The 24,785-nt window shown below is 36.9% G+C and overlaps 1 protein-coding gene across 4 annotated transcripts in view; it reads right to left on the bottom strand.

Moving 5' to 3' along the window:
* The window catches only part of GTDC1 (glycosyltransferase like domain containing 1), a 351,898-nt gene that overhangs the window by 227,343 nt on the left and 99,770 nt on the right, over positions 1–24,785 (bottom strand). For all 4 annotated transcript variants that reach the window (XM_036746192.1, XM_036746191.1, XM_036746194.1 and 1 more), the window contains exon 4: positions 4,516–4,683. In XM_036746192.1, the coding sequence (XP_036602087.1) occupies positions 4,516–4,683 (168 nt within the window). The remainder of the gene's footprint in view (positions 1–4,515; positions 4,684–24,785) is intronic.

Here is a 24,785-nt window from a genome sequence, read left to right as displayed (position 1 = left end):
ATATGAGTCTTGTTATGCTTCCCATTTATTCTTCATTACGGAATAGTAATATTATGATATAATAACTTAACACAATTTGATTAGCCATTCCCCTAATGCTTTGTTTCAATCCTTTGCTACTACAAAAAAATGATGCTATAAATATTTGGATGTACACGGTACCTTGTCTTTGTCTTTTTTTCAATGGGATCTCTGGGTCACAGGATAAGAACATTTTCATCTCTTTTATTTTTTTGGAAAAATTTCAGATTGCTTTCCAGCATGACTATATCAATTCACAACTCCACTAACAATATAGTAGAAAGCCTGTCTTTCCACAATGCCACCATCGACTATTTCCACATGATATTTCAAAACAAAGAATATGTTTCAAAAATATCAAGTAAACAGGCTTTTTGACTTCTGCATGGCAGAGAGGATTACTGTTATTTTCTCATCCTATTAAACAGTGGCAATATATATTAGATAGATTGCCTCACTAGCAGTATATATGTTGGGTAGAATTCTACATATATAATATTGAGCATATTATTATTTGTTTGATTCCACACTTAACATAAAGTCATTATTTTAAATAATTTTGATGTTGAAGAATTCCCTATGACACCATTGTTTATAGTGCCAAAGATAGCATGGTCCTTTCTATTCTCTGCCAAAGGCTATTTAATGTCAGTTTTATTCCATGAGATCCTGCTACTCTCTCCAGTATCTAACCTATCTCTAGTTTTCCAAAATATGTTGTAGCTACACAGAAATGACTATCACAGTTTTGAAAATGACTTTTTTTTTCTTCCAGTGAAGAAATGATTCTAAGTTAAAGGAAGAACAGGCATCAGGACTAATGACCCTCAAAAGTCAAAACACTAAGTCACTTGTCTCCTTAAAATAAGCATGTTGTTCACTCGTTTTAGTTGTGTCCAACTCTCTGTGATGATATTTGGGGTTTTCTTGGCAAAGAAACTGGAGTGGTTTGCTATTTACTTCTCCAGCTCATTGTACAGTTGAGGAAACCGACGTAAGTAGGGTTAAATGACTTGCCCAGGGTCATACAGCTACTAAGTGTGTGAGGCAGTATTTGAACTCAGGTCTTCCTGACTCTAGGGCTTGGTGTTGTATCCACTGTGCCACCTAGCTGCCCTAAAATAAGCATACTCTGAGTTGTAATGGCACCATGGTCTATTAGAATGATATAAGTGAAATGCCAAATGGAAGCTCTATTTCAAACTAACAGAAAAACTGCCATTTGAACTCACATCCATGCCTTCTGTAACACACACACACATACACATACACACACACACACACACACACACACACACACACACACACACCCTTTTCCTATGGAAAGTCAAAGTGAAATGTACTATAAACATTTGTTACTTGTTCCAAGAGTTATGTAGAAAATTACCATGCACATTAAATATTTCACATGCTACCCTGGCATGGGTGCTAACATCTGTAATCCCTGCTACCAGAGAGGCTGAGGCTGACAGATTTCATGAGCGTGGGAGTTTTGAGCTGCAGTAGGCAATGCCAACTGGGTACCCTCACTAAACTGGAACCAACAGGTTGAGTGTCCAAGCGTGGGGTCAGGATGACTAAGGATGGGCAAAACAGGCCTAGGTGGGAAATGGAGCAGGTCAAAGCTCCTAAGCCGATCAGTAATTAAATCACGCCTATTAAGTAGGCTGACCCATTCTTCAAAAGAAAAAAAGTTACATGATAATCAATTTGAGTTAGATGGGATTGCAGAGATCACACAGTCTAACTCCTTTACTTTAGAGATATAAAGCTGTTATGCAGAGAAGACAAGTGAATTGCTGAAGGCCACAGAGGTCATAAAGGGCAGATTAAGATGAGATGAGCGAGCGCAAAAGCGCAAAATCGTACAGAGACACCTTTGTTGCGTCCTTTAGGAATAAAAAAGGTGATATAATAAATATTAATTATCATATTTGTAAGTAGACCTCCCTCCTTTCAGAAATGAATCAGTGTCATGTTTTTAAAACCTAAGAGTCCCTTTTATAAGACCCAGGTGGATTAAGTGACTTTTGTTTTTTCCTAATCCCTTCCCCTGCAGCAGAAAGGTAAGAAATCAAAGATATAAAAACACATCCATGGAATGCAAATACCCAGTGAAAAATGCAAATTTAACAACGTAGGAACACCAAGTCAAATCTTCAGTGTAAAGCAATTCAAATATTTGAAGATATCCAAAAGCAACAAAAATGAAATCAAAAGCTTGCAACACTTGATTCCAAAAGCTAAGGAAGCTAGATTTGGAATCAGGGAACCTGGGTTCACATACTGGATTCGACACTTAATATGTGACTGGTAAGTTATTTAAACTGATAAATCTGAGGACTCTGTTTCCTCACCTATAGAATGGGGCAGGGAGGGTGGGGTGGGGGTGGGGGGATTGGTCTACCAGCCTTATAGGCTTGTTGGGAGGAAAGCATTTTTGTAAGCTTTTAAAGTGCTAGACGTATGGGAGTAGTTGTCATTATTATGCAGACCAATTTTTGTTATTGTTGCATAAAATTCGAGTCCCAATTTGGCTGGATAAATTATAAGCAAGGAGAACAAAGAAGCGAGCCCTAAAAGTGCTGACACACCCTGAAAGAAGGACTCCAACATAACACTGTAACAAAAGTTGAGAGATGTTTTACAGCTAGTCTGTTTTCACCATATGTCACATATTGTAATAGCGACCCACAGGTCATAAGATAGAGTTAGGACATGTGTTCATAAGTCAGTGGGTTAGTGAAACCTATATTTAAGGTGAGATTGTGTGTCAGTCATCCTTAAAATCCTTACAGCTGCACAGTCAAGAAAGAAAACTGACATTACCCATAAAAGCAGAAGTCAGCAGGAAAACTAAAGAAACATTTGAGCAAGCAGGGACAATACTTTCTAAGGAGAATCTGAATTGGACTGCTTTCTGACACTCCTATTTGTCCCCCATGTATCTTGTACCATTCTTCCATTAAGAAGTCAACCGATGATCTTAGTTCACCTCCTCTTAATGTTTGTCAATTTCCCCTCTAGAAAGAAACAGTGCAGCAAAGCACAGATCAGCTTTTTTATGCTCTTTCTGTATCAACAAAGACAATATGTCATGACGTGAAAATCAGAAAATATTTAGATATCTGCACTCAAAAAAATGTAACTGCAACTCTTCATGTCCATATACAATTTAAAGTCTATGCCAAATCAGATTCAAAATAATTGAGAAATGAGTATTTTTATACGTTCCTCCTTTAATATGACTGTGGGATGATTCCACACATATCAAGATGAGTGTATACTAGGAAAAAAAGGTTTCCTTTTTCCACACTGATTGTTCAGGTGTACGCAACACATACTTATCTGGACAAAGTAGAACAGATAACATTGTAAAAATAAATAAATAAGAATGTTTCAGCATTGATAAAGTGTTTTTGTTTTTAAACAAAATACTTCCTCTTCTCTAAATAGGTACAATAGAGTGTTTTGATTTACAATGAAATTTGAAAATGGCTGCTTTTTTTTATGAGATGTTTCAAGTCTAGCAGTTCTACTCCATTTTGATAGTGCTGCAACTTCATATTGAAGCAGCCTGTAAAAATGATGGCAGGAAAGTGTCTGCAAAGCGTGTGCAACTCAAGTATTACCACATAAAAAGTCTGTTTCTATTAAGTTATGTTACATACGTGTAAACTTTTTTCTGGTATGTTGAGAACTGTGAACTCCAGTGGCCAATAAGCACTAATGAAGGTGAATAAAATACAGCAAATTAATTCAGATTGATTGCACTTTACAATTCTAGTTATATTTGTATATAATCTAATAACGAAGCTGCTTCATACGGATGTTATTAACTTCTTTCATTAACTTAGCTTCAGGAAATACATTTTATTGAAGTAACAATAAAGGACCATCACCTTTAAAATGTCATGGTATTTTAGTACCGCACCAATTCACAACAGTAGATGGGGAAAAAAAAAGTAAAAATACATTTGCCACTTTTACCTTTTTCCTCTGTCCTAAAACTCAAAGAAAACTGCTACATTATCTTTTAATTTCTATTTATTTTTCCAAAATTTCTCCTTTCAGTTTCAATGGAATACAGCAAAGTAAATCAATGCTGATTGTCCTTTGTTAAAAAAAATGTGTATAAAATCAAGGCTCACAGAATAACAGAATTCAAGGTTCCCTCTAGGCCTCTGATTCTATCTTGATGGTTATGAAAACAATAGAAACTAATAATGAATTCAACATATATTTAGAAGATACGGACATAAGTTTTAGGAGTAGTGTGATATTGGTGTTAGTGAATATTATTTTATAGACCACATTGCCTCAAATAATTTATTTATTACCTTGGTAGCAATATTCAGATCTTCATATTTTGATGCATTCCTAGGTTGTTGTATTATATTACCTCTAAGTTTATTTAAGTGATAACTATCCCTAAAGAAGCAACAATATAAAAAAAATTTTTAAGCCAAATACAGTGTAGTAATCAACACCTACCATGAAAGAATTTGGTTATAGCCATACTGGAAATCCCTCTCCTGGCATTTCTGGACAGGATATACCAATTGGTTCTCATGAAAGTAAAGAACCTTTTTCAATTTGCCAAGGTCAGGCCGAAGGGCAGTCAGTTCAGTCAGGTTAAGCACCGAGCTTGCAAAGAGGATCCTGAGAAACAAGGAGAGCAGTGTTTACTTTATATGAGAATGCTCAAAGGGGTCACTCTTTACCCTTCCCTTTCCCTTCTCCACAACCCCACCCCGCTATCCCACAAGAAAAACATCACCCCTGTAGGGACACATCAATAGTTAAGCCTTAATACCATGTAGCAGCATTCTAAGTTTTGATCTCTTAAAAAGCAGCTGCTAACAACTCAACTAGAAAAGCACTGAATCTCATTGGTCTTCTCAGCTCAGTTACAGAAAGATGCAAAAAAAAAAAAGCTAGATGGATTTTATTGAAAAAGGCAAGAAAAGCGGTATCTGAAGGACAAATGGAACAAAGATAAGGCTGACTGGGGAATACTTTGCTTGCCAGTTTCATTATACTTTACTTTTTTATGCAACCAACTACTGAAATTCAATATATGAGCAAGAATGGCACATGTTCGTGTTATGACATAAACCCTTTTGATTTATGCAGTAGACTTATCGAGTGTGGTCTTTTTCTCTTGGCATATTTTCTTTACTATTTTTTTTTGTAAAGTACCCTGCAATGGTTGTTTTATTTTATCTTTTCTTCTCCATTATTGGATTGCTAATGGCACCATATGCAGAGTCTGTAAAATTCCTCCTATAAAAGCACAAGTCCAAGAAATGCCGAGACATTTCTTGCCCATGGAACAGCAATGAATACAAGTGAACTTACTGGTGTTTATAATCAACATACTGATAAATTAATGATTCAGCAAGTATGTACTGAGTACCTACTACGAGCCTAGCACTGCGGTATGTTAGATACACAGGAGGATAGAAGAATTAAGCTTAAAGAAAAAAGGGAGCTAAAGACATTTAGATAACATTATCTCAGTGAACTGCCACTATTACAAATTTGTAGAAGACTACTTACATTTAAATGCACTATGTACTATATGAAGAATACAGTAATATCTTCATTATTATCAGCATTACAAACACTATAAATCCTCTAATACTGACAAGCCAAATGGTTAACTTCAGGTATTTATCAGATATGAAACAGTAAGCTTTCAGATAATAATAAATAATAGCTGACATTTATCTAGAGCTATAAGGTTTATAAAGCACTTTGCATATATTATCTCATTTATAAGATTATGGATCATATAGTAACTCTAGGCATTCAAATCTGGAATTCAAATTTCACCTCTGAGGATTCAAAGTAGTATTCAATATCAAAATACAATAATATCTATACCCTGAATTGTGTGATGAGTAATTAATAAAATATTTTTTTCCTCCAAATCAAGCCTATCACACCAAGCAGATCAATTTGCTTATTATTATTTGTTCTTTCCTCCATTTTGAAAAAAACAACAGATGGGAAAACTATAGCAGACTAGTTTTTATTGATTTGCACAATACAGTTTTTTTTGCTCTACTTTATAAATATTCCAAAAGTTGGAAAGAGATAAAGAAATGTGGAGATAATTGTTCATCTTATAAAACACAAGCACCTGGGAAACAGGATAATAAAATTAGTATAATGGTGTACCTTGATCAATGAGTTCTCCGTTTTAGGGTGAAAGGACTGCAATCATCATGCCCATTTATTCATTAGGCTTTCAATAATGCAGCACAAGCCAGTGCTTATGATGATATAAATGCCTATTCTGTAAGACCCGGGCAAAACCACCAACCATATTTTATATAGAAGTCTACCAAAAATGCATCGAATGGTAAAAGCAGGAGGTTGGGGAAAACCTTCTGTCTCATCAAATTCATTAGCCATCTAACTCACACAATATACATTTAAAAAGTTCAGTCAACTGTTAATTAGGGAGGCTTGAATTATATACTTTGTGGATAACCTGCAACAAGTTTGTAATCACTGGCTGTTCTTTCCTCTATAATTCCACCAGTGCTTCCTCTGGCATCATATGATGCATACTCGGGGAATGAGAACTCATTTTACCATTCACCTAAAAAATATCTTATTAGGCATATAAACCCATTTAAAACAACACCAACAACTAATTCTGGAGTTCCACAGCAATATTTTTCTTGTTATCAACTATTCTTGACTATTCCATTAACCTGGATACTCAAGAGTTAGTCTTTGCCTAAAATCACAAACACAGATTGTATGGTTCTACTCTTACGACCCCTGTGGTATGGAGGTGACACTGGATTCTTAATAACGATGCCAGCAAAGCATAATCTCTGCCAGGCCCTACAAATATGGGAAGGATTTAAGAATATGCCAGATTAAATATCACCTCCTGCAATAAGCCTTTACTAGTATCTCCACTGCTAAGTAAGGCCTTCTCTCTGAGAATACCTTCCATCTACACTGTCTATATTTCTAATGTACCATCCTTCCAATGTTGTCTCCTCCATTCAGATGTAAGTTCCTTGAAGGCAAGGACCACATGTTTGCCTTTCTTTGTGTCCTCAGTGCTCAGCACAGTTCCTGGCACACAGTAAGCATTTAACAAATGCTTGTTGACAGACTAATGACTAGATACATATTATGTACCACTAGCTAAGCCTAGAAAAGCTCGTCTCTAGAATTTTGGCCTCTAAGTGATGACTTTTTGGGGGCCACAATGGGCTTTTCATTAAAACTTAGGAAGGGTGCTTTCTTTATCGATTGAGGAAATACTCAACCAAATGTAATATGAATATTTTGAAGCACTGAGGATGACTGTGATAAAATCTTTAAGTACTTCCAGAGTTCATGGAAGGAAAAGCAAGTAACTACAAATGAAGGCCAAAATGCAAAAGTTCTTTACAAAAGGAAAAACATCCAACCTATTTAAACAATTCATTTTAAAATGGGTCTAAATTATTTCAAAAACCATGGAGTTTCAGGTTTGGAAGTGTTCTACAAGAGGATCCAATCCCCTTACTTTTCAGATGAACAAATAGCAGCCAAAGAAGGGAAATGACTTGTCCAAAGTCATGCGTGTAGCTAATGTCAGAGCCAGGTCAGAAGCCAGCTCTAATAGTGACCAGTTCAGCACTCATTCCATTTTATTATCCTTTTGTGTGTGTGTGTGTGTGGGGGGAGTATTAATCCTAAACACACTAAGACATTCTTTCTTATCTGTTTATGGGTAAAATGTTAAATGCTGATAATAACAAATTTCTTGGAAATTTTAAGTTAAACAACACTTGACAAGAAGTGTCATTGTAAATCTGCCCATGAAGGGGAATATGGACATGTTAACTGGCTTTGGAGTCAGCAAATCTGGGATCAAGTACCTCTGATTCTTACTATTCGGGTATCCTTGGGAGAGCCTTTACCTCCCTTGTTTTTCAGTCTCCTTCCTCATCTGTAAAAAGGATCATGACAAGATGGTTTCTGAGGTTATCCTCCAGTTTCAGACACATGATTCCATGGATAATGAACTAGGGCAGGCCAGGGGACAATATCAGATATAGTATTTCACCTTACTAGTTATTAGTAGGGGATGAAAGAATGGCATATTATAATAATAGTAATGACATCACTATATTGGCAGGTACTCCCTGTGACATCAATATTAATCTTACCTCAGTTATTATTAAGTAATAAATCCTAACAAGGTGAGCTTTATCATCCCATAGAGTCTATCTAGGAGAAAAGGGCACAAGGTGATAGCAAAAACCACAAGGAACTTGCTAATTCCTGACAGCTGCTGCTTGAGCACAAGTCAAATTGAACAGTTTATCTCAGCATAAAGATGTTATAAGGTTTTATGTTTAATTTTTTTAAATTAACATAAAACCCAGAGAAAGCAGTTAAGTGATCTTTCACAAACATGACATACTACAATCACTGTATAAGCTGGATTAGTACTTATTACCACACTACTAGAGAATTAAGCTGTTTTTAGACCACCAAAGAGCTTTAAATTGCAACTTTTGTCTCTGAAAGAGAAACCTATATTTAAAATGTCTGCTAAATTCAAATTAACAGCTACATCATTAGCTTACCATCTCACCAAAAGTAGATATAAGCTGCTATTACAGTAGTCCAACCAAAACTGCTATGTGCTGCCAGAATGCTAATATCATTCCGTATGCCTGTGTGTACATTGAGATACGTATAAAGCTACAGAAGAAACATCCATTTCCCATGCATATCAAAGGCATAGATTAATGCCAATCTATTTAAATATACCAATAAGGACAACTGACCTTGGAATCAAAAGCTGATTCTTGCCTGCCCATTCTGAGCAAGCTTGATGGTTTGTTTTTTGTTTTTTTGCTGTATTCCTTCTCCTTTCCTGAAATGTGTTCAAAGGGAGAGATGAACCTTATTACCTCTGAGTATAATACCCTGAAAGAGGTACATCCTTCACTGTCTCAAAAGTATACTGTTTCTAGCCACTTTAAGTACAGGTTATTATACAGGAAGAGTCCATTTAACCAATGGATCTCGATGGAACAAATGGATTTGGATTTTTTTTTGCCTCTTTTTTTTAAATGATGAAAAACTAGGATTCTTGTTTTACTGCTAGTCAAAGGTTCACCCCCAGTCCTCCCACAGTCTCATTTTTATTCCTTGGTCCTGGTTGGTCCACATACGGAAAATGGAAGGGGAAGAGGGAAAAGGGAAAGGGAAAGGAAGGAAAATTTCTATAGTATATCACCCTCATCATCACCATCATCATCATCACCACCACCACCATCATCACCACCACCATCATCATCATCACCACCACCATCATCATCACCACCACCACCATCATCATCACCACCACCATCATCATCACCACCACCATCATCATCATCACCACCACCATCATCATCACCACCACCATCATCATCATCACCATAAGCATACAGCACCTCCTATGAGCCAGACATTGCGTTAAGCACTTTTACAAATACTATTTCATTTGATGCTCACAACAACTCTGTGAGGTAGATACTATGATTATCCTCATTTTACAGATGAGGAAGCTGAGGGAAACAAAGGCTAAGTGACTTACCCAGGTCCACACAGCTACTAAGTACCTGAGGCTGGATTTGAACTCAGGTCTTCCTGACTCCAGATCCAGGGCTCTATCCACTCTACCACCTACCCGTTTTCTTCTTTAGTTCCCACAACATTTAACATGGTAAATATCAGTAAAACAAAAACAAAAAACCTAGAAATTAAGCAGAATAGTACAATGAAGCAGAAATTGTAGAATGGTTGAATAAACTGTGATATATGAATATAATAGGATATTATTGTTCGGTCGTTTCAGTCATGTCCAATTCTTCATGACTCCATCTAAAGTTTTCTTGGCAGAGATACTGGAGTAGTGTGGGGTGTAGGAGGTGTAGGGTGTTCAGGGAAGACTAGTACCTCTGGTATGAGGGCTGCGGAGCCCGTTTTATGGCTGTTTTCCATCTTTGATGGCCACCTGATTCACACATGAATAGCAGCCACACCCTGGTAAACGATTTTGGCGCACAGGCTAAACCCGGCTGAGGGTAATCAGTGGGTCTCAAACCCACTGGTGAGTTAGTGGGGCATCTAATCCAAGCAGGTAAAGACTTTCCCAGTAGAATGGGAAGATGGGAACAATTTGCACCAATGGCCATGAAAGTGGCTGAAGTAGACACTGTGAAATGCTTAGACCCTGGTTAGACATTGAAGATGCCTTGCCTCTGCACTTCAATGACTCTGGAAGAGACAGTGAGGCCAACAACTTTGTGCCTTACTTTAAATCTAATTTGTGTACAAGTCAAAAGAACATAGAACAAATATTAGACTTGGTCCACATAAGGGAAACGAGGAGACAAAGCCATTGTGCTGACTTCACTGTTGTATGCCTATGAAACCTGGACAGTCTACCAGCACCATGACAGGAAACTGAATTGCTTCCATTTGAATTGTCTCAGGAAGATTCTGAAGATCACCTGGCAGGATAAGTTAGCAGACACAGATCCTTTCTTGAGCTGAAATGCCAAGCATTCAAACTCTTGTTGTTCGAATGCCAAGGGTACTTTTGCCTAAAGTACTATTTTATGGAGAACTCACATGAGGTAAACACTCACACAGAGGTCAGAAGACACAATACAAGGACACTTTCAAGGTCTCTCTGAAGAACTACGGAATTGATTTGTGACATGGGAGATATTGGCACAGGACCATCCAGTATGGTGTGTCTGCAAAAAGAAGGCACTGTATTTTAACTGCAGTAGCTCAAAAGAAACTTGAGATGCATAAATTTAGAGATATCTGCACTACAAATGTTCATATGAACTATCTGTGATCGATCTGTGGTAGAGCCTTCCAAGCTCATGTTGGTCTGATCAGCCACAGTTGGACACACTGTACTTTGACCCCAACATAGTAATGTCATTTTGATCCTCTTTGAGAATGAAGGACAACAACCAACCAACCAACTGGAATGGTCTGCCATTTCCTTCTCCAGCTCATGTTACAAATGAGGAAACTGAGGCAAACAGGGTTAAGTGACTTGCCCAAGGTCATATGGCTGGTAAGTGTCTGAGGCTAGACTTTAACTCAGATCTTCCTGACTCCAGGCCCAGAGTTCTATGCACTGCACCACCTAATTGCCCCATCACAAAAGGATATTACTGTGAAATTAAAAAGGAGATTACTATAAATTGAGAGAAACATGACAAGATCTATATGAACAGATATAGAGTAAAACAAACAAAACCATAGGAATTATATATAACCATGTAAATGAAAAGATCCCTAAAAAGGAAGCAAAATGAATAACTGAAAAACCAACAATGTTCCCACAGAAGAAATGATGAACACCTTCCCATTCCACAAAGCAGAAGGGCAGAGTATTGCTAGGGCAGAAAGTTGTAGGAATAGTCAGGTGTGGTCATCATATCTAGTGTTTTATTTAATTTTATCTCTTTATTACAAGGAAGTTCAGTATTGGGATAGGTGTGAGGAAAAGAGGGGGATATTCCCAGAAATTACTCTGATATTAAAAAAAAAAACTCAACTGTTGGCCCTTTTAGCTGGGTATCATAGGTATTAAAAATAACTGAGGACCTGGATACCCGAAGATACCCACAAATCACTATTCTGAGGAATCAATGCATAATGTCATCTCAACCTGAGTTACTTCTCCATTAATTTCAAAGATCCTAAGAACTGGTTCTCAAAAAAAATAAAAATCATTTAAGATTGTCCAGCATGTAATGAACTTGAAAAATGTTTACTTAAGATTAACAAATAGACTCTTGAAGCTATATTACAGCTATGAATGAGAACCCCCATCCTACTACATTCTAAAAGCTCAGAATATTATGTTTGCTTTTTAACTGTATTCATTCATGAGGCAGATCTAATGTGTTAATAAAAAAATTAAAACTTTTACTGCATCATAAAGAAAAGACTAATGTATGTAAAATCAAGAAATACAAAGTTATTATTCAGTTAATTTCTTGAGTCATTTACTACATTCAAAGTAATATGTTAGTCACTGTGAATGAAATAAAAAGAGGTAAGATGCATTTCCTGCCCTCGAGGACTTTACTGTCTAAAACAGGAGATGGGTATATACATATAATTGTATCTTTATATGAAGTCACATGTTAAAAATGTGGTCAGAGAAATACCTAGAAGAAAACAAAAGAAGGGGACAGGATATGACCTATTTTGTCACTGCCTTTTTAAAGTTTATGTATATATTTCTATATTATAAACTCACAGTTTCAAATATAGTCCTTTCTTGTTCTGTCTACCACACTGAAAAGTTTAAGTTCCCAATAAAAAGAAAATGTCCAAGAGGGCACAAATAGAAGCATTATAGGAGTTCATAAGTTAGATGGATGACTTTCAAATATGGTGATATGAAAAAAGGGGACAGAGAAGATGAGTCTTGAAGGATAGGAATGGCCTTCCTACGCAGAGATGGAGAGGGAGGAAAGAAGCTACGAACACCACTAGAGTTATGATGCAGTAAGATTGTCCCACTGGAAAGCAACTGCCTGATAGTGATGGTAACTTAAATTTATACAGCTCTTTACTGTTTCCAAAACACTTTATTTCATCTGACACTTTCAAAAACCCTTTGAGACATGAAGGACAGGTATGATTGTCCCCATTTTACCAATAAGGAAACTAAGTAAGTCTCAGAAAGGTTAAGTGATTTGTCCAAGGCTATTACATGGCAGAGCTGAGACTGGAAATCAGATTCTATGACCCCCTCGTCTGCACAACAACTCAGACCACTGTTGTGCCATTTAGAATTCTGGAAAAAAATAAACTAAAACTGTACTAAGCCTGCTTCACCGGCTACCCTAACTATGATTTCTACTAAGTTAGTAAGTCATGGATAATTTTAGTGTGATTATTGTGATCAGTAATTCTCCCTCTGTCCTAATTATATTCTGTATCAGCCTTTTGTCTGATATGACCAAAGTCAATCAATAAAGTAACTACTGTGTGTAAGATACTATGCTAAACAATATTATGTATTCTGCTTAGTTTAACAGCAACAGTTTAAGACTGTTTCTGCTCCATGTGTATAAACAGAATATCTGTCATTTTAATTGAGGCATATTTGACATATTTAACTGTTTTGTATTTTCAAAAACATTTATAAATATTGGATAGCAAAATATTTCCTTATCTGCTATAATAATTCACATCACCAAATTAAAAAATAAATAGATATTCATCTATTGTGTGGTGGGAGAGGAAAAACGTTTGCAGGAACTGTGAGGAGTTTCTAATTTCTTAAGACGTACAGTACAGTGAATTCAAGGAAATTTTTGTTTCAATATGTAATTTTTCTGAACACAAATCTAGCCTCGTGAAAAAAGTACTAGTCCTGAAGTCAAGGGATCTGGATCTTTGGCCTGCCTCTGACACCGACGATGGCCTTTGATAAATTACTCCTCTTCTCTGGATTCCAATGAGTGACTTTATCTTGACTTCTACCTACCTCAAAGCTTAAAAGAATTGATGGAACGAGATAAGCTATTTCGTTTGCAGTTCTTGAAAAAAAGTACTACTTATCTTCAAGATATTACTCAAATTATTTTGGTGTCAACCTAAGGCCACTGGAGTATATAAATAACCCACATGCAAATAATCCATAAAGCAAATAGCTGACCATATAACTTCTTAAAAATAGTTAACATATAAATCAAATTGTAAGGATTTAAGTTCTTTTCATTTAGCAGGAAATTCCATTACCAAGAATATTATTATTGGAACCAGTATAATATGTTCCTCTGAGCAATGATGTACATATTTCTTCATTGCACATTCTGTCAATAATAAAATCAATAAAAAATGTTCCAGTGACTATGCTTATTCTTATGGGGTATATCAAAGAATCATAGAATTTTGAGAGTTGATAGGGACCTCAGTATGCATCTCATCCAAGCTCTACCTGAAAGGGGTGTGGGTGTGGGTGTGCATGTGTAGATGTGTGTGTGTGTGTGTGTGTGTGTGTGTGTGTGTGACACAGAGTGATACAACCCATTTGAAGGCCTTCAATGATGAGAATATCAATGAAGAGAATACCTCTTGAGGCCAGTCCATCCCAGTTCTGGACAGCTCTAATTATTGGGAAACTTTCCTGAAATCAAGTCTCAGTTTGCCTCTCTGCAAACTCCACCCTTTATTTTTGTTTGTCCTCTGGGGTCAAAGGGAATAAATCTCATTCTACCCCCAGAGAACAATCCTTCAATTACATAAAAATAGCTATTATGTCACCCAAGTCTTTTCTTCTGAATACCAAACATCTCCAGGTCCTTCAAATGATCTTAACATGACCTGGACTCATGGCCCACAACTATCCTGCTTGCTATCTTTCAAATGCTCTCCAGACATCAATGTCCTTTTTCAACTTTAGTGACAGTGGGGAACAGAACACTGCAGAAGTGGCTTGATTGGGTCAGTGTGGTGGTATACACTGGTATAAAACAGGGTCCTCTAAGCTGGGTCTTGAAGGATAATTATGATCTTCTCATAGACAGAGACAAAGGGAGGGAAGAGGGGACAACACCACTAGAGTAAGATTGTCCCATTGGAAAGGAATCTTTGAGAGCAGGCACTGTCATTTTCTTTTTCTTTTTTATCTCCGGCACTAAGCACAATGTCTAGTTAATAAAAAGATTTGTGCTGTGAAGTTTGGATTCAGTCAAAGGGCCACACTTGTGGACCTAGAGGGCCACATTGACCTCGAGGCCACAGGTTCCCCACCCCTGGTAGGCAGTACATAGTAGGTGCCTAATGAATGTCTACTGATCGATAATGAACTTACAAAGGAACATAGAAATTACAAAAAAAATTGAAGATACATCATAATCACATGAAAAATGAAATAACAACATGAGAAAAATACCAATTCAAGTCAGGAAAACTTTGAAAGATAGAAAGAATAAGCGCTATTGGATTTCAGGACAAGAAATAATCACTATAGGTTGGAGCACTGTGGGAAAAAATAATTGAGGAGGGAATTCATTTACATTTTGGAAGGAGAAGATGTTTTAGATAAGTGGAGGAAAGAAGATATCTCCCAGGTAGGAAATCATCAATCTACCTTTAAAAACTTTTCCATCCCTTTCAAGCTTTCTTCTTACAAGTTTTCTCCCATTCTCAAATTCCTAGAAAAAAAGCATAGATTTCTATGGCCGTACTTCAATGCTTCTCACTCACTCCTCAGCCCCTTTAAATCTGGCTGCTGATTTCATCCAGCAATTGAAACTGATTGGTGTTGTTTAGTAGTTTTTTAATCATGTCCAACTCTTTGTGACCCTTTTTGGGGTTTTCTTGGTAAATATATTGGAGTGGTTTGCCACTTCCTTCTCCAGCTCATTTTACAGATGAGGAACTGAGGCAAACAGGGATAAGTGACTTGCTCAGGGTCAGCAATCTCATTTACCAAATGTGATGCTTTCATTTTTCTAATTCTTCATCCTTTTGATATCTCTACTGCATTTAAAACTCGAAATCACCCTTTCTACCCTCTCGTCTTAGATTCTCTCTCTTTTAGTTTTTGTGACATCTCCCTCCTGGTTCTCTTATCTGTGTTCTCTTATCTTTCTGACCATTCCTCAGTCTCCTCCACTGGCACATTATCCACATGACATCCCCTAACCCCAGCTGTTCCCCAAAGTTCTTCTGGGCCTTCATCCCTACACAAATAGCTCCCAGATTTACTTTATGTTCAACCTCAGTATCTTCCCTTCATTCTGGCAACCCAGCTGCCTGTTGAGCAGTTCAAACTGGATGATTCAAAGTCATCTCAAACTTATCAGTCCAAAAGAGAAATCGTCTTTTTGACAAAATCCACCCACCTTTTCCTAACGTCCCTATTTCTGTCACATCAAAGGCACCAGTTTTCCAGTCATCCAGGTTTATAACCTCATTATCTTAAACAACTGCAACCATCACTCTACATGTACTATCAATTAATGAATCTCACTATTTCTATGTCTCTGACATCTCTCACATCTGACCCTTTTCTCTATCAATGGCTCAAACACCTCAGTTAAGACCTTCATCACCTCTAGCCTAAATTATAATAACCTCCTAATTGCTCTTCCTGCCTCTAGTCTCACCCTGTTTCAATCTATCCTTCACATAGCTGCCAAAGTGATTTTCCTGAAGTGAAGAGCTGATCATTTCAGCCCTTATTCAATAAACTGTAATGGGTTTCTATTGCCTCTACGATAAAGTATAAATTCCCCTATTTAGTTTTTAAAGCCTTTTTCAACCTGGCCCCAATTTATCTTTCTAAACTTATATGTTACTACCCTGCCAGCACTTTAGATTTCAACAAAAATGGACAGCATGAATTCAACAATACTCCCGACTCTACGCCTTTCTACAGGCCATTTTCTATGCCTAGAATACACTTCTTCGTCTCCATTTCATAAAATCCTTCTCTTTTTTTAAAGCCATAGCCCAAGTGCCATCTTTTACACTAAGCTGAGCCTAATTCCAACTGCTAATTAATGCCCTCGATCTCTAACTTGTATTTATTTTGTATATGTTGATATGGGGAAGAAGAAAGGGAACAAGCATTTGTTAAGTATCTACTACATGCCAAGCACTGTGCTATGTGCTTTACAAATAGTGTCTCTTTTGATTCTTATAACAACCCTGAGACAGGTGGTCCCCATTTTATCAGTTATCATTTCCATTTTACAGTTGAGGAAACTGGGGGAAACAGGTTAAATGACTTGCCCAGGGTCACACAGCCACTAAGGTTCAGATCTGAACTTAAATCTTTTTGACTTCGGCCCCAACACTCTATCTACTACAGCACCCTACTGTATAGCCATGTAGACGTGCATATACATTATCTTCCTTGATAGAATGTAAGCCCTGTAGAGTAAGGAATATTTTCTTTCCTTTTTTCATGTTCTTTTCTTTCTTCTTTCCTTCCTTCCTTCCTTTCTCTTCCTTTCCTTCCTTCCTTTCTCTCTTTCTCTCTCTCTTTCTTTCTTTCTTTCTTTCCTTCCTTCCTTCTTTTTCTTGTATTTGTATCCTCAGCACCTGGCACAGTGTACTCAGTACATAGTTGATGTTAAATAAGTGTTTGCAGATTAACTGACAGGAAGAAAGCACAGAGGTAAATACAAGGTATCTTCTAAGAGCTCTAAATAGTCTGTTGGCCTATATCGTGGCAGCTAGATGGTGCCCAGGATAGAGTGCACTGAGCTTGGAATCATGAAGACTTATGTTCATGAGTTCAAATCCAGCCTCAGACACTCACTAGCTGGGTGACCCTGTACAAGTCTGCCTCAGTTCCTCATCATGAGCTGGAGAAGGAAATGGCAAAACATTCCAGTATCTGTGCCAAGAAAATCACAAATGAAAATCCCAAGAGAGCTGGACACAACTGAAAAGACTGAACAACAACAAAGGCCATAATGTAAGGTTTAAGGAGGTGAATAACTGAAGCTAAGATACGGACAAATTATATGGAAATTCTGGAGAACCTATAATGCTGGGCTCAGGACAGCAGACTTACCCTGTCAATAATGGAGAACCACTGAGGGTTTTTGAGTAGGTATCTTAAATAGCTCCTATTTATAGAAAACTTTAAGGTTTATAAAATGTTTTTTCTCAAAAAAATCCCATGAGAGAGGTAAAGAAAATATTATTATCCTCATTTTACATATTAGGGTAAAAGCAGGGGAAGGAATGCAGGAGGCAAAGTTAGAAGGCCTGGATTCAAATCTCCATTCTACTTCTTACTACCAATTTAACCATAGTTACTATGTGATTATTTTCTTTTGAAAGCAGGTTTACTACCTGACTAAGCCAAGTACAAACTCCCTAAGGTCTAGGTTTCTTCATCTGTAAAATGAGGAGGTTGGCCTAGATGCTCTCAGGCCCCTTTTAGTTCTAAATATGATCTCATGATCTAACCTTTGGTCCAACAGCTACTCTGTGTCTGAGTCAGGCTATGAACTCAAGCCGTCTTCACTCTATACCCAAGACTCTTTCATCATCACAGAGAAAACAGTATTTCAGTAAAATCTATCTTACAGCCATATTCAGAAAGGATTAGTGGGAGGAGAAATTAGAGGCAGGGAGGCTGCTGTGTGAGATAAAGAAAGGTCTAAAACTTAGTGGAAATGGAAATAAAAGACTGAATTTGGAATAGTGGGATGTGCAGTACCTCCAGAGTTTGAGAATCTGGGTTTGAATCCTGCCACTGACATGCTATGTGTGACCTTGGGTAAGTCCCTTATCTTTCCTGGAACTCAGCATTCTCATCTGTAAAATGAGGTGGCTGACCAGGGTCACACACCTAGTGAGTATCTGAGGCCAGATTTGAACTCAGAAAGATGATCTTCTTGATTCCAAAACCACTTGCATTGTCTGCTGCACCACCTAGCCCATCTTACAGTTGAGGAAACTAAGGCAGAGGTCAAATGACTTACCCAAGGTTACACAACTAGTTAGTGTCTGAGACCACACTTGAAATCAGGTCTTTCTGACATCAAGCCTAGTTGGTAAGTAATGAAAGTATCCTCACTTTAGTTTTTTTTTGGGGGGGGGGGGGCGAGAAGGGAGGGCAATTGGGGTTAAGTGACTTGCCCAAGATCGCATAGCTAGTAAAGTATCCTCACTTTACAGATGAGGAAACATAGGTTTTAAATGGTTCATTTTCTCATATACTTCCCATTTTCTCCACTCATACACATACCAACCTAGTTCAAGCTCTCCTCAGCTATCCTATGTCTTAGCTCTATGTTTCACAAAAGACTACATGCCGCCTGAGGGGAAAAATGGCTCCATTAATTCCATACACAGTGTTCAGAAAACAATAGGCCGTCAGTAAATGCAACTGACTGAATTCATGAATTCCAGCTGGAAGCAAAGGGCTCTTCTTTTTTTGAAAGCATGCTAACTTTAACAATAAAAAAAAAAGAGTCACTTCTTTGTGGAAAAGATAATTCACTCTGACACAACTACTCAGCCTAGCACCAGGTTCAATGTTATTTACATGTAGAATATTTAACAAACAGAATTTTATTTTTGATCGTACTTATTATTTTACTTTTTTTAAAACACAAACAATATGTCAGACACTGTTCTTTGGCTTACAATCCAAATGAAACAAGTGCTCAAGACATAAACCTACGGAAAGCATCCTCATGGGTAAAGGCAGGTGTCAACCTGGTATAAGGATAAGGAATGTACCATATCATGATAATGATTCCTGTCATCTTCAGGGATTCGAAAATGGTTTGGGATAGGCTGCCTGGAAGAAGCGAGTCAATTAACATGCTAAGAGCACTCTGAGTCACTGAGAGTGCTGTGAACACTTCATATGGTGTTTTTTCTACATAAACTAATATAATTAGTGTATGAAATATTTATAATGTACCACATAATTAATCTATACTTGAGGCCTATGTTTCAACTGTGGCTGATTACTGGTTGAGGGCTGCTCTTTAACCTCTAGTACGAGGTCAGGCTGTTCTTGAGCCTCTGGAGTTTAATCTGTAAGCCCAACAAAGTGGGATGATTCTGAAGCCAGAGGCACTGCATGGGAGCTTCTTTTCCCCCCAGTGGAGCCTTGCCACACCTTCCCGTGATCCCAGGCTTGTGGAGCTGAATTTGATTTGATTTGGCCAAGAAGGCAATTGTTCAAATATACACACAGACTATAAGGCTATCTACAACTATGTTGAAGCACAGATTTGGCATGTCACAAACATACACAGCATGGCATTAGGCTTCCCCATAATTTTAGACTTGAATATTCTGAGATAGGAATTGTTGAGTAAACACATAGTATCCTGGTAAATAACCTAGACAGCATTCAGTGGTCATTGTTTGAGGGAAAAAAAATAAGCCTGTGTGTTCAGGAACAAACTAACATAGTAGTTAGGAAGATTCATTCTTTCCCTGAACCAAAAAAGATGTGAGTATTAACATAACAGTAAACATCTCCCAAACTATAGTAAATCATAAAGTATATAAATATCAATTACATATATGTGTGTGTGTGTATATATATATGTATATATATATGTATGTGTGTGTATATATATATATGTATATATATATATGTGTGTGTGTACATATATATATATATATATATATATATATATATATATATAAAATCTCTTCTCTATATAATTTTAGAAGGAAACCTTTATTCTATTGAGGTACCCTATTGTTTGAGTCAAGACACTGACTGGCTTTTAATGTAAATTGACTAAATCAGTGAATTAAAGTTTAAAATAAATTTTAGGACTTACTGGAAAGAGCACTGACATTGAAGTAGGATAACCTAGATTCAAATCCAGTGTCTGATCCTCTATACCTGCATATGACCCTCGGGCAAGTCACAACTTCCTAGAGTCTCAGGTTTAGTTGTTTTTTTTGTTTGTTTGTTTGTTTGTTTGTTTGTTTTTATCTAGAAAAGGTAAGAGTTGGTGTGAGAAGCCTGTGAGATTGTTTCCCGCACTTGATCTAATATCCTATTAGAACTCTGCAAACAGAAAGAGATACAGAAATTCTATTGGCCTTTCTTTTGTCCTTTTAAATTAAGATAGAAAAGGACTAGAGGTGTATTACATAGGTGTTTCAAATTTTGACTTTTTTTTTTAGTTTTTAGTTTGCCACCTGTCTTCTCAAACACTTATGTTCCAAATTTCTGGTGGCTTTTTTTCCCCAAATCTCCAAATGAATATGCAATACTATTAGTAATCAGTGTTAGAGTTATATTATTTTATATATGCACCCTCTGGTGAACAGCATAGATTTTCCCAAATCTTGTTAAATATGCTTCATGTACATTTTAGGATAATCTTAAGACTTCTTGGAACTTTTTGTTCACGCTAATTGTCCTGAATTATACTTTAAAAAATCTAGCAGTTTTCAGGATTTTACCACTTCTTAGGAGTCAGTAGTAAAGCAAGATTCTCCCAAGAACACTCTGACAGTCCTTGAAAAACTGAAACTGTCACAAAACCTGAGCAGCTGGCAACTCTGCCACCATGAAGTATCCATATGGAAGACCGAAATGTGTCAAACTACCCAAAACAATTTTGGATAGTGTAGAATATAGAATAAATAATTCAGTATCGTCGACACTTTCAACAGCAGGTAGTAGATACGCTACCTGCCTCTATAATGTGCCAGAATGTAACATATGAGGAAGGAGGCGGGGAGAGAGAGAAAAAAAGAGAAAGAGAGAGAATGAGGGAGAGAGAGAATATCATATGAGTAGAAGAGTGTGAGCTAACATAAGCATACTTCAAACTAGTTTCATGTAGAATCTATTGCTGCACATACTTCTCTCTATAAGTACCTCAGATATTTAAAAGTAAACATTTAGAACAACCACTGAAGAATGGCTGGAGCCAATGAAAAGTAGTTTGAAAATAAACTAGCTGCAAATATATTGTTTCACATTCACTGAAAAAAAAAGCTACATTATCCTAATATTATGGTTGAAATTGTACATGCAAAAAAAAAGTCTGGAAATTCAAAATTATGGTTCCCTCAGTAACCATAACTGTGTCCTCTTGCATATATGAGTATTTTGTATTACTGTAATGATGATACATTTCAGCCTTAATATCAGTTTATGCAATGTGACTGAATTAGGATTCCTGTGGGGACCATAAGTTCAAATTTCTAGATTTTTGTGAATGTAAAAATCTCAGCTGTAAAGCTGCATTAATATAAGGTGCATTTATATGCATTGCATTTCCTGACTTTTTAAAAAATAATAAAAGTAAATGGTTGGTGATACTAAAAGAGTGATAATCAGAGGGGGTTTTTCCCTTTGTTGCTGAAGCACATTTTATACATCAAAACTTTTTTTTCAGAACGACATGTAAAATCTTACAATAGGAAAACAAGGTTCAAAGAGAAAAGAATCTCCCATTCAAGATTTACCAAAATAAGAAAATTTAAGGATATCTGCCTTTAACCCAACTGTCTTTTGAATGGCTCCTTGATTTTAACCCTATTATTATGCATAATGATTCTCTCAACATATCTCTCCTTTAGCTCCCACAAAGAAAATACTCTCCTTAAACAGGTATCCATGTTTGTGGAATAGCAGAAACCAAGTTTTGACACCTAACATTTCTTCCTTAAGAATGGAATATGATAGAACTCCAAACTTTTGAAAATCAGCTATGGTAAAGGGGCTAATATCATCAACAAATATGTTTTGAGCATCTACTATGTATAAGGAACTAATAAAGGAAAATGTAAGAAAGAGAAAAGTATGAACCCTAAAACCTCTGCCTTTTAGAATCATACAAAGTTATATGGTTCTATAGCTTTTTGTTCTATAGGTCCCACATATTTCATATATGTGTGTATGAGTATATATACAGTCACACATATACACATACATATCACTCTGAACTCAACTTCTAAGTGATATTGATTATGTCAGTATTAAAACAGGTGAGTTATTATTTCTGCAATTACTTTTGGACCAACTCAGGGCAGTGGCATCAAATAAAGACAGCACCTATTCAGAACGCCCAAACAAACCTTCCAGGATAAAATGGATTTCCATCACATATATCTAATTTTGTAAAATGTTGACACAAGAAGTACAGCCTAACTGCAGAGTAAAAGTAGGGTACCACAAGGATGTGTATTAGCAGTATTAGCAGTTGCTTATCATTATATAGTGCTGTGTTCTTAGAGAGCACTTTTACATGTTTTCTCATTCGAGCTCCTCAGTGAGGTTACAAGGAAGGTAGGGTACATATTATTATGCTCATATTACTGATGAGAGAACAGGCTTGGAGACATTAACTGACTTCCTTACACTCACCCTATTATTAAGTGATACAAACGAGGCTTGAACCCAGGCCTTCTGATTTAGACATGTGCTTTACCACACATACAAAAACACAAGTAATAAAAGTAATAAGTAAATCGCAGACTTACTCGTAAATAAGTTATTCAAAGAATAAGTTATGAAAAGTCATTAATAATAAGTAGAAATAAATGATGCATCTAAAGTTATCTCACTATACATTCTATTTATGCAATACCAACTTTAATTTAAGCTGTATTGATGGACTCTCATTTCACATGCTTCAGTCATGCTAAGTCTCTAAGTACAAATACCTATTGCATCCAGACTTCAAAGGGGACAGAAAATAAGCTTACTGTGAAATGGAAAGTGGCTCTCTTTGCTTGCAGGAACATAACCCCGTCATAAAAAAGTAAGTCTAGCCCATGTGTTCAAGGCCAAAGAAAACACAATTAGATCTAACAGACGTCCAGCAGCAAGCTTAACAATATATTCTCTTTCCTTTTACTTTCGATGGAATTCTGCATCTTTGGGAAAAGAATTTATTGATATTTTTCACCTGGGGACGCAAATGGTGAGTAGAAAATATTTTTTATTGTCCATGAGAGGTTGATAGGAGTAAAGAGGAGAGGGAGAAGACAGGAAAAGGAGATGACAGAATAGGGGAGGGGAAGAGACAGGGAGGAGAAGGAATGGATTAGGAGGTACAGTGGATAAAATGTTAGACCTGGAGTCAGGAAGACCTGAATTTGAATCCTGATTATTATTTACTTTATTATTATTATGATGTACTTATTAGCTGTGTTATCTAAATCAAGTTACTTAACCTCACAGCCTTAGTTTCCTAATCTATAAAATGCGAGCAAGCACGTGTACGTGTGTGTGTTTGTGTGTGTGTGTGTTTGTGTGTGTGTGTGTGTGTGTGTTTGTGAAACCTAACTTTAAGTAAATCCAATACACGAAAATGTGGATTTAAATGACAGATAAATCGTCTTTTTATTGGAATTACAAATGAATTCACAGTAGAGTTTCTTTAAGCTGCCACCTACCCTCTCCCATAACTCACTCCATGCCCCAATGCCCACAACATATACACATTTGGAATTGAACACAATATTCCAGATGTGCTCCGATTCAACCACAGTATCAGACTCAAAGTACCCTTCACTGGACGCTGTATTTCTTTCTATTTAATGCAGTGCCATCAGAATGCTGACTCAACTGAAAGTGCAGTGAGCTAAAACCGCTAAGTTGTTTTTTTTCCCCAAGTATGGCTACCTTTTCCCTCAAAAAACTTCACAGAGCAGAGTCGGGATGGCACGGTGTACTCAATGTACATTTAATGAATGTCAGATTAAGGAAATAATGAAATATAAGCTAAGCTAATATAGCCTGAATATAAGCTATTGTTACCTAACATCATTTAAATCTTGGTGATGAAATTCTGATAGTCTTAACTCTGGGTTTCAGAATGCTGGGGGATCCAACAGCTTCCTGATTCACTGCTGGGTAGGGCAGTCTTTTATCTCACTGATGTTTTTGTAAACATAAATGGGCAGCTACGTGGCACAGAAGATAGAATGCCCAGTCTGGAGTCAGGAAGACTCATCTTTCTGAGTTCAAATCTGACCTCAGATACTAACTAGCTATGTGACTCTGGGCAAGTCACTTAATCCTGTTTGCCTCAATTTCCTTAGCTGTAAAAAATGAGCTGGAGGAGGAAATGGCAAACTACTCCAGTATCTGTGCCAAGAAAATCCAAAACAAGGTCACAAACAGTCCAACATGATTAGAACAACTGGACAACAACAACAAATATTTTCATCACACAAAAAGCTAAGAGCATCACACTTCACAGCTTCTTCTTCTGGAAGTTCTAATG

Source organism: Trichosurus vulpecula, chromosome 2, assembly GCF_011100635.1.
Source record: "Trichosurus vulpecula isolate mTriVul1 chromosome 2, mTriVul1.pri, whole genome shotgun sequence".
NCBI lineage: Eukaryota > Metazoa > Chordata > Mammalia > Diprotodontia > Phalangeridae > Trichosurus > Trichosurus vulpecula.
This window is presented reverse-complemented; position numbering and strand designations above follow the sequence as displayed.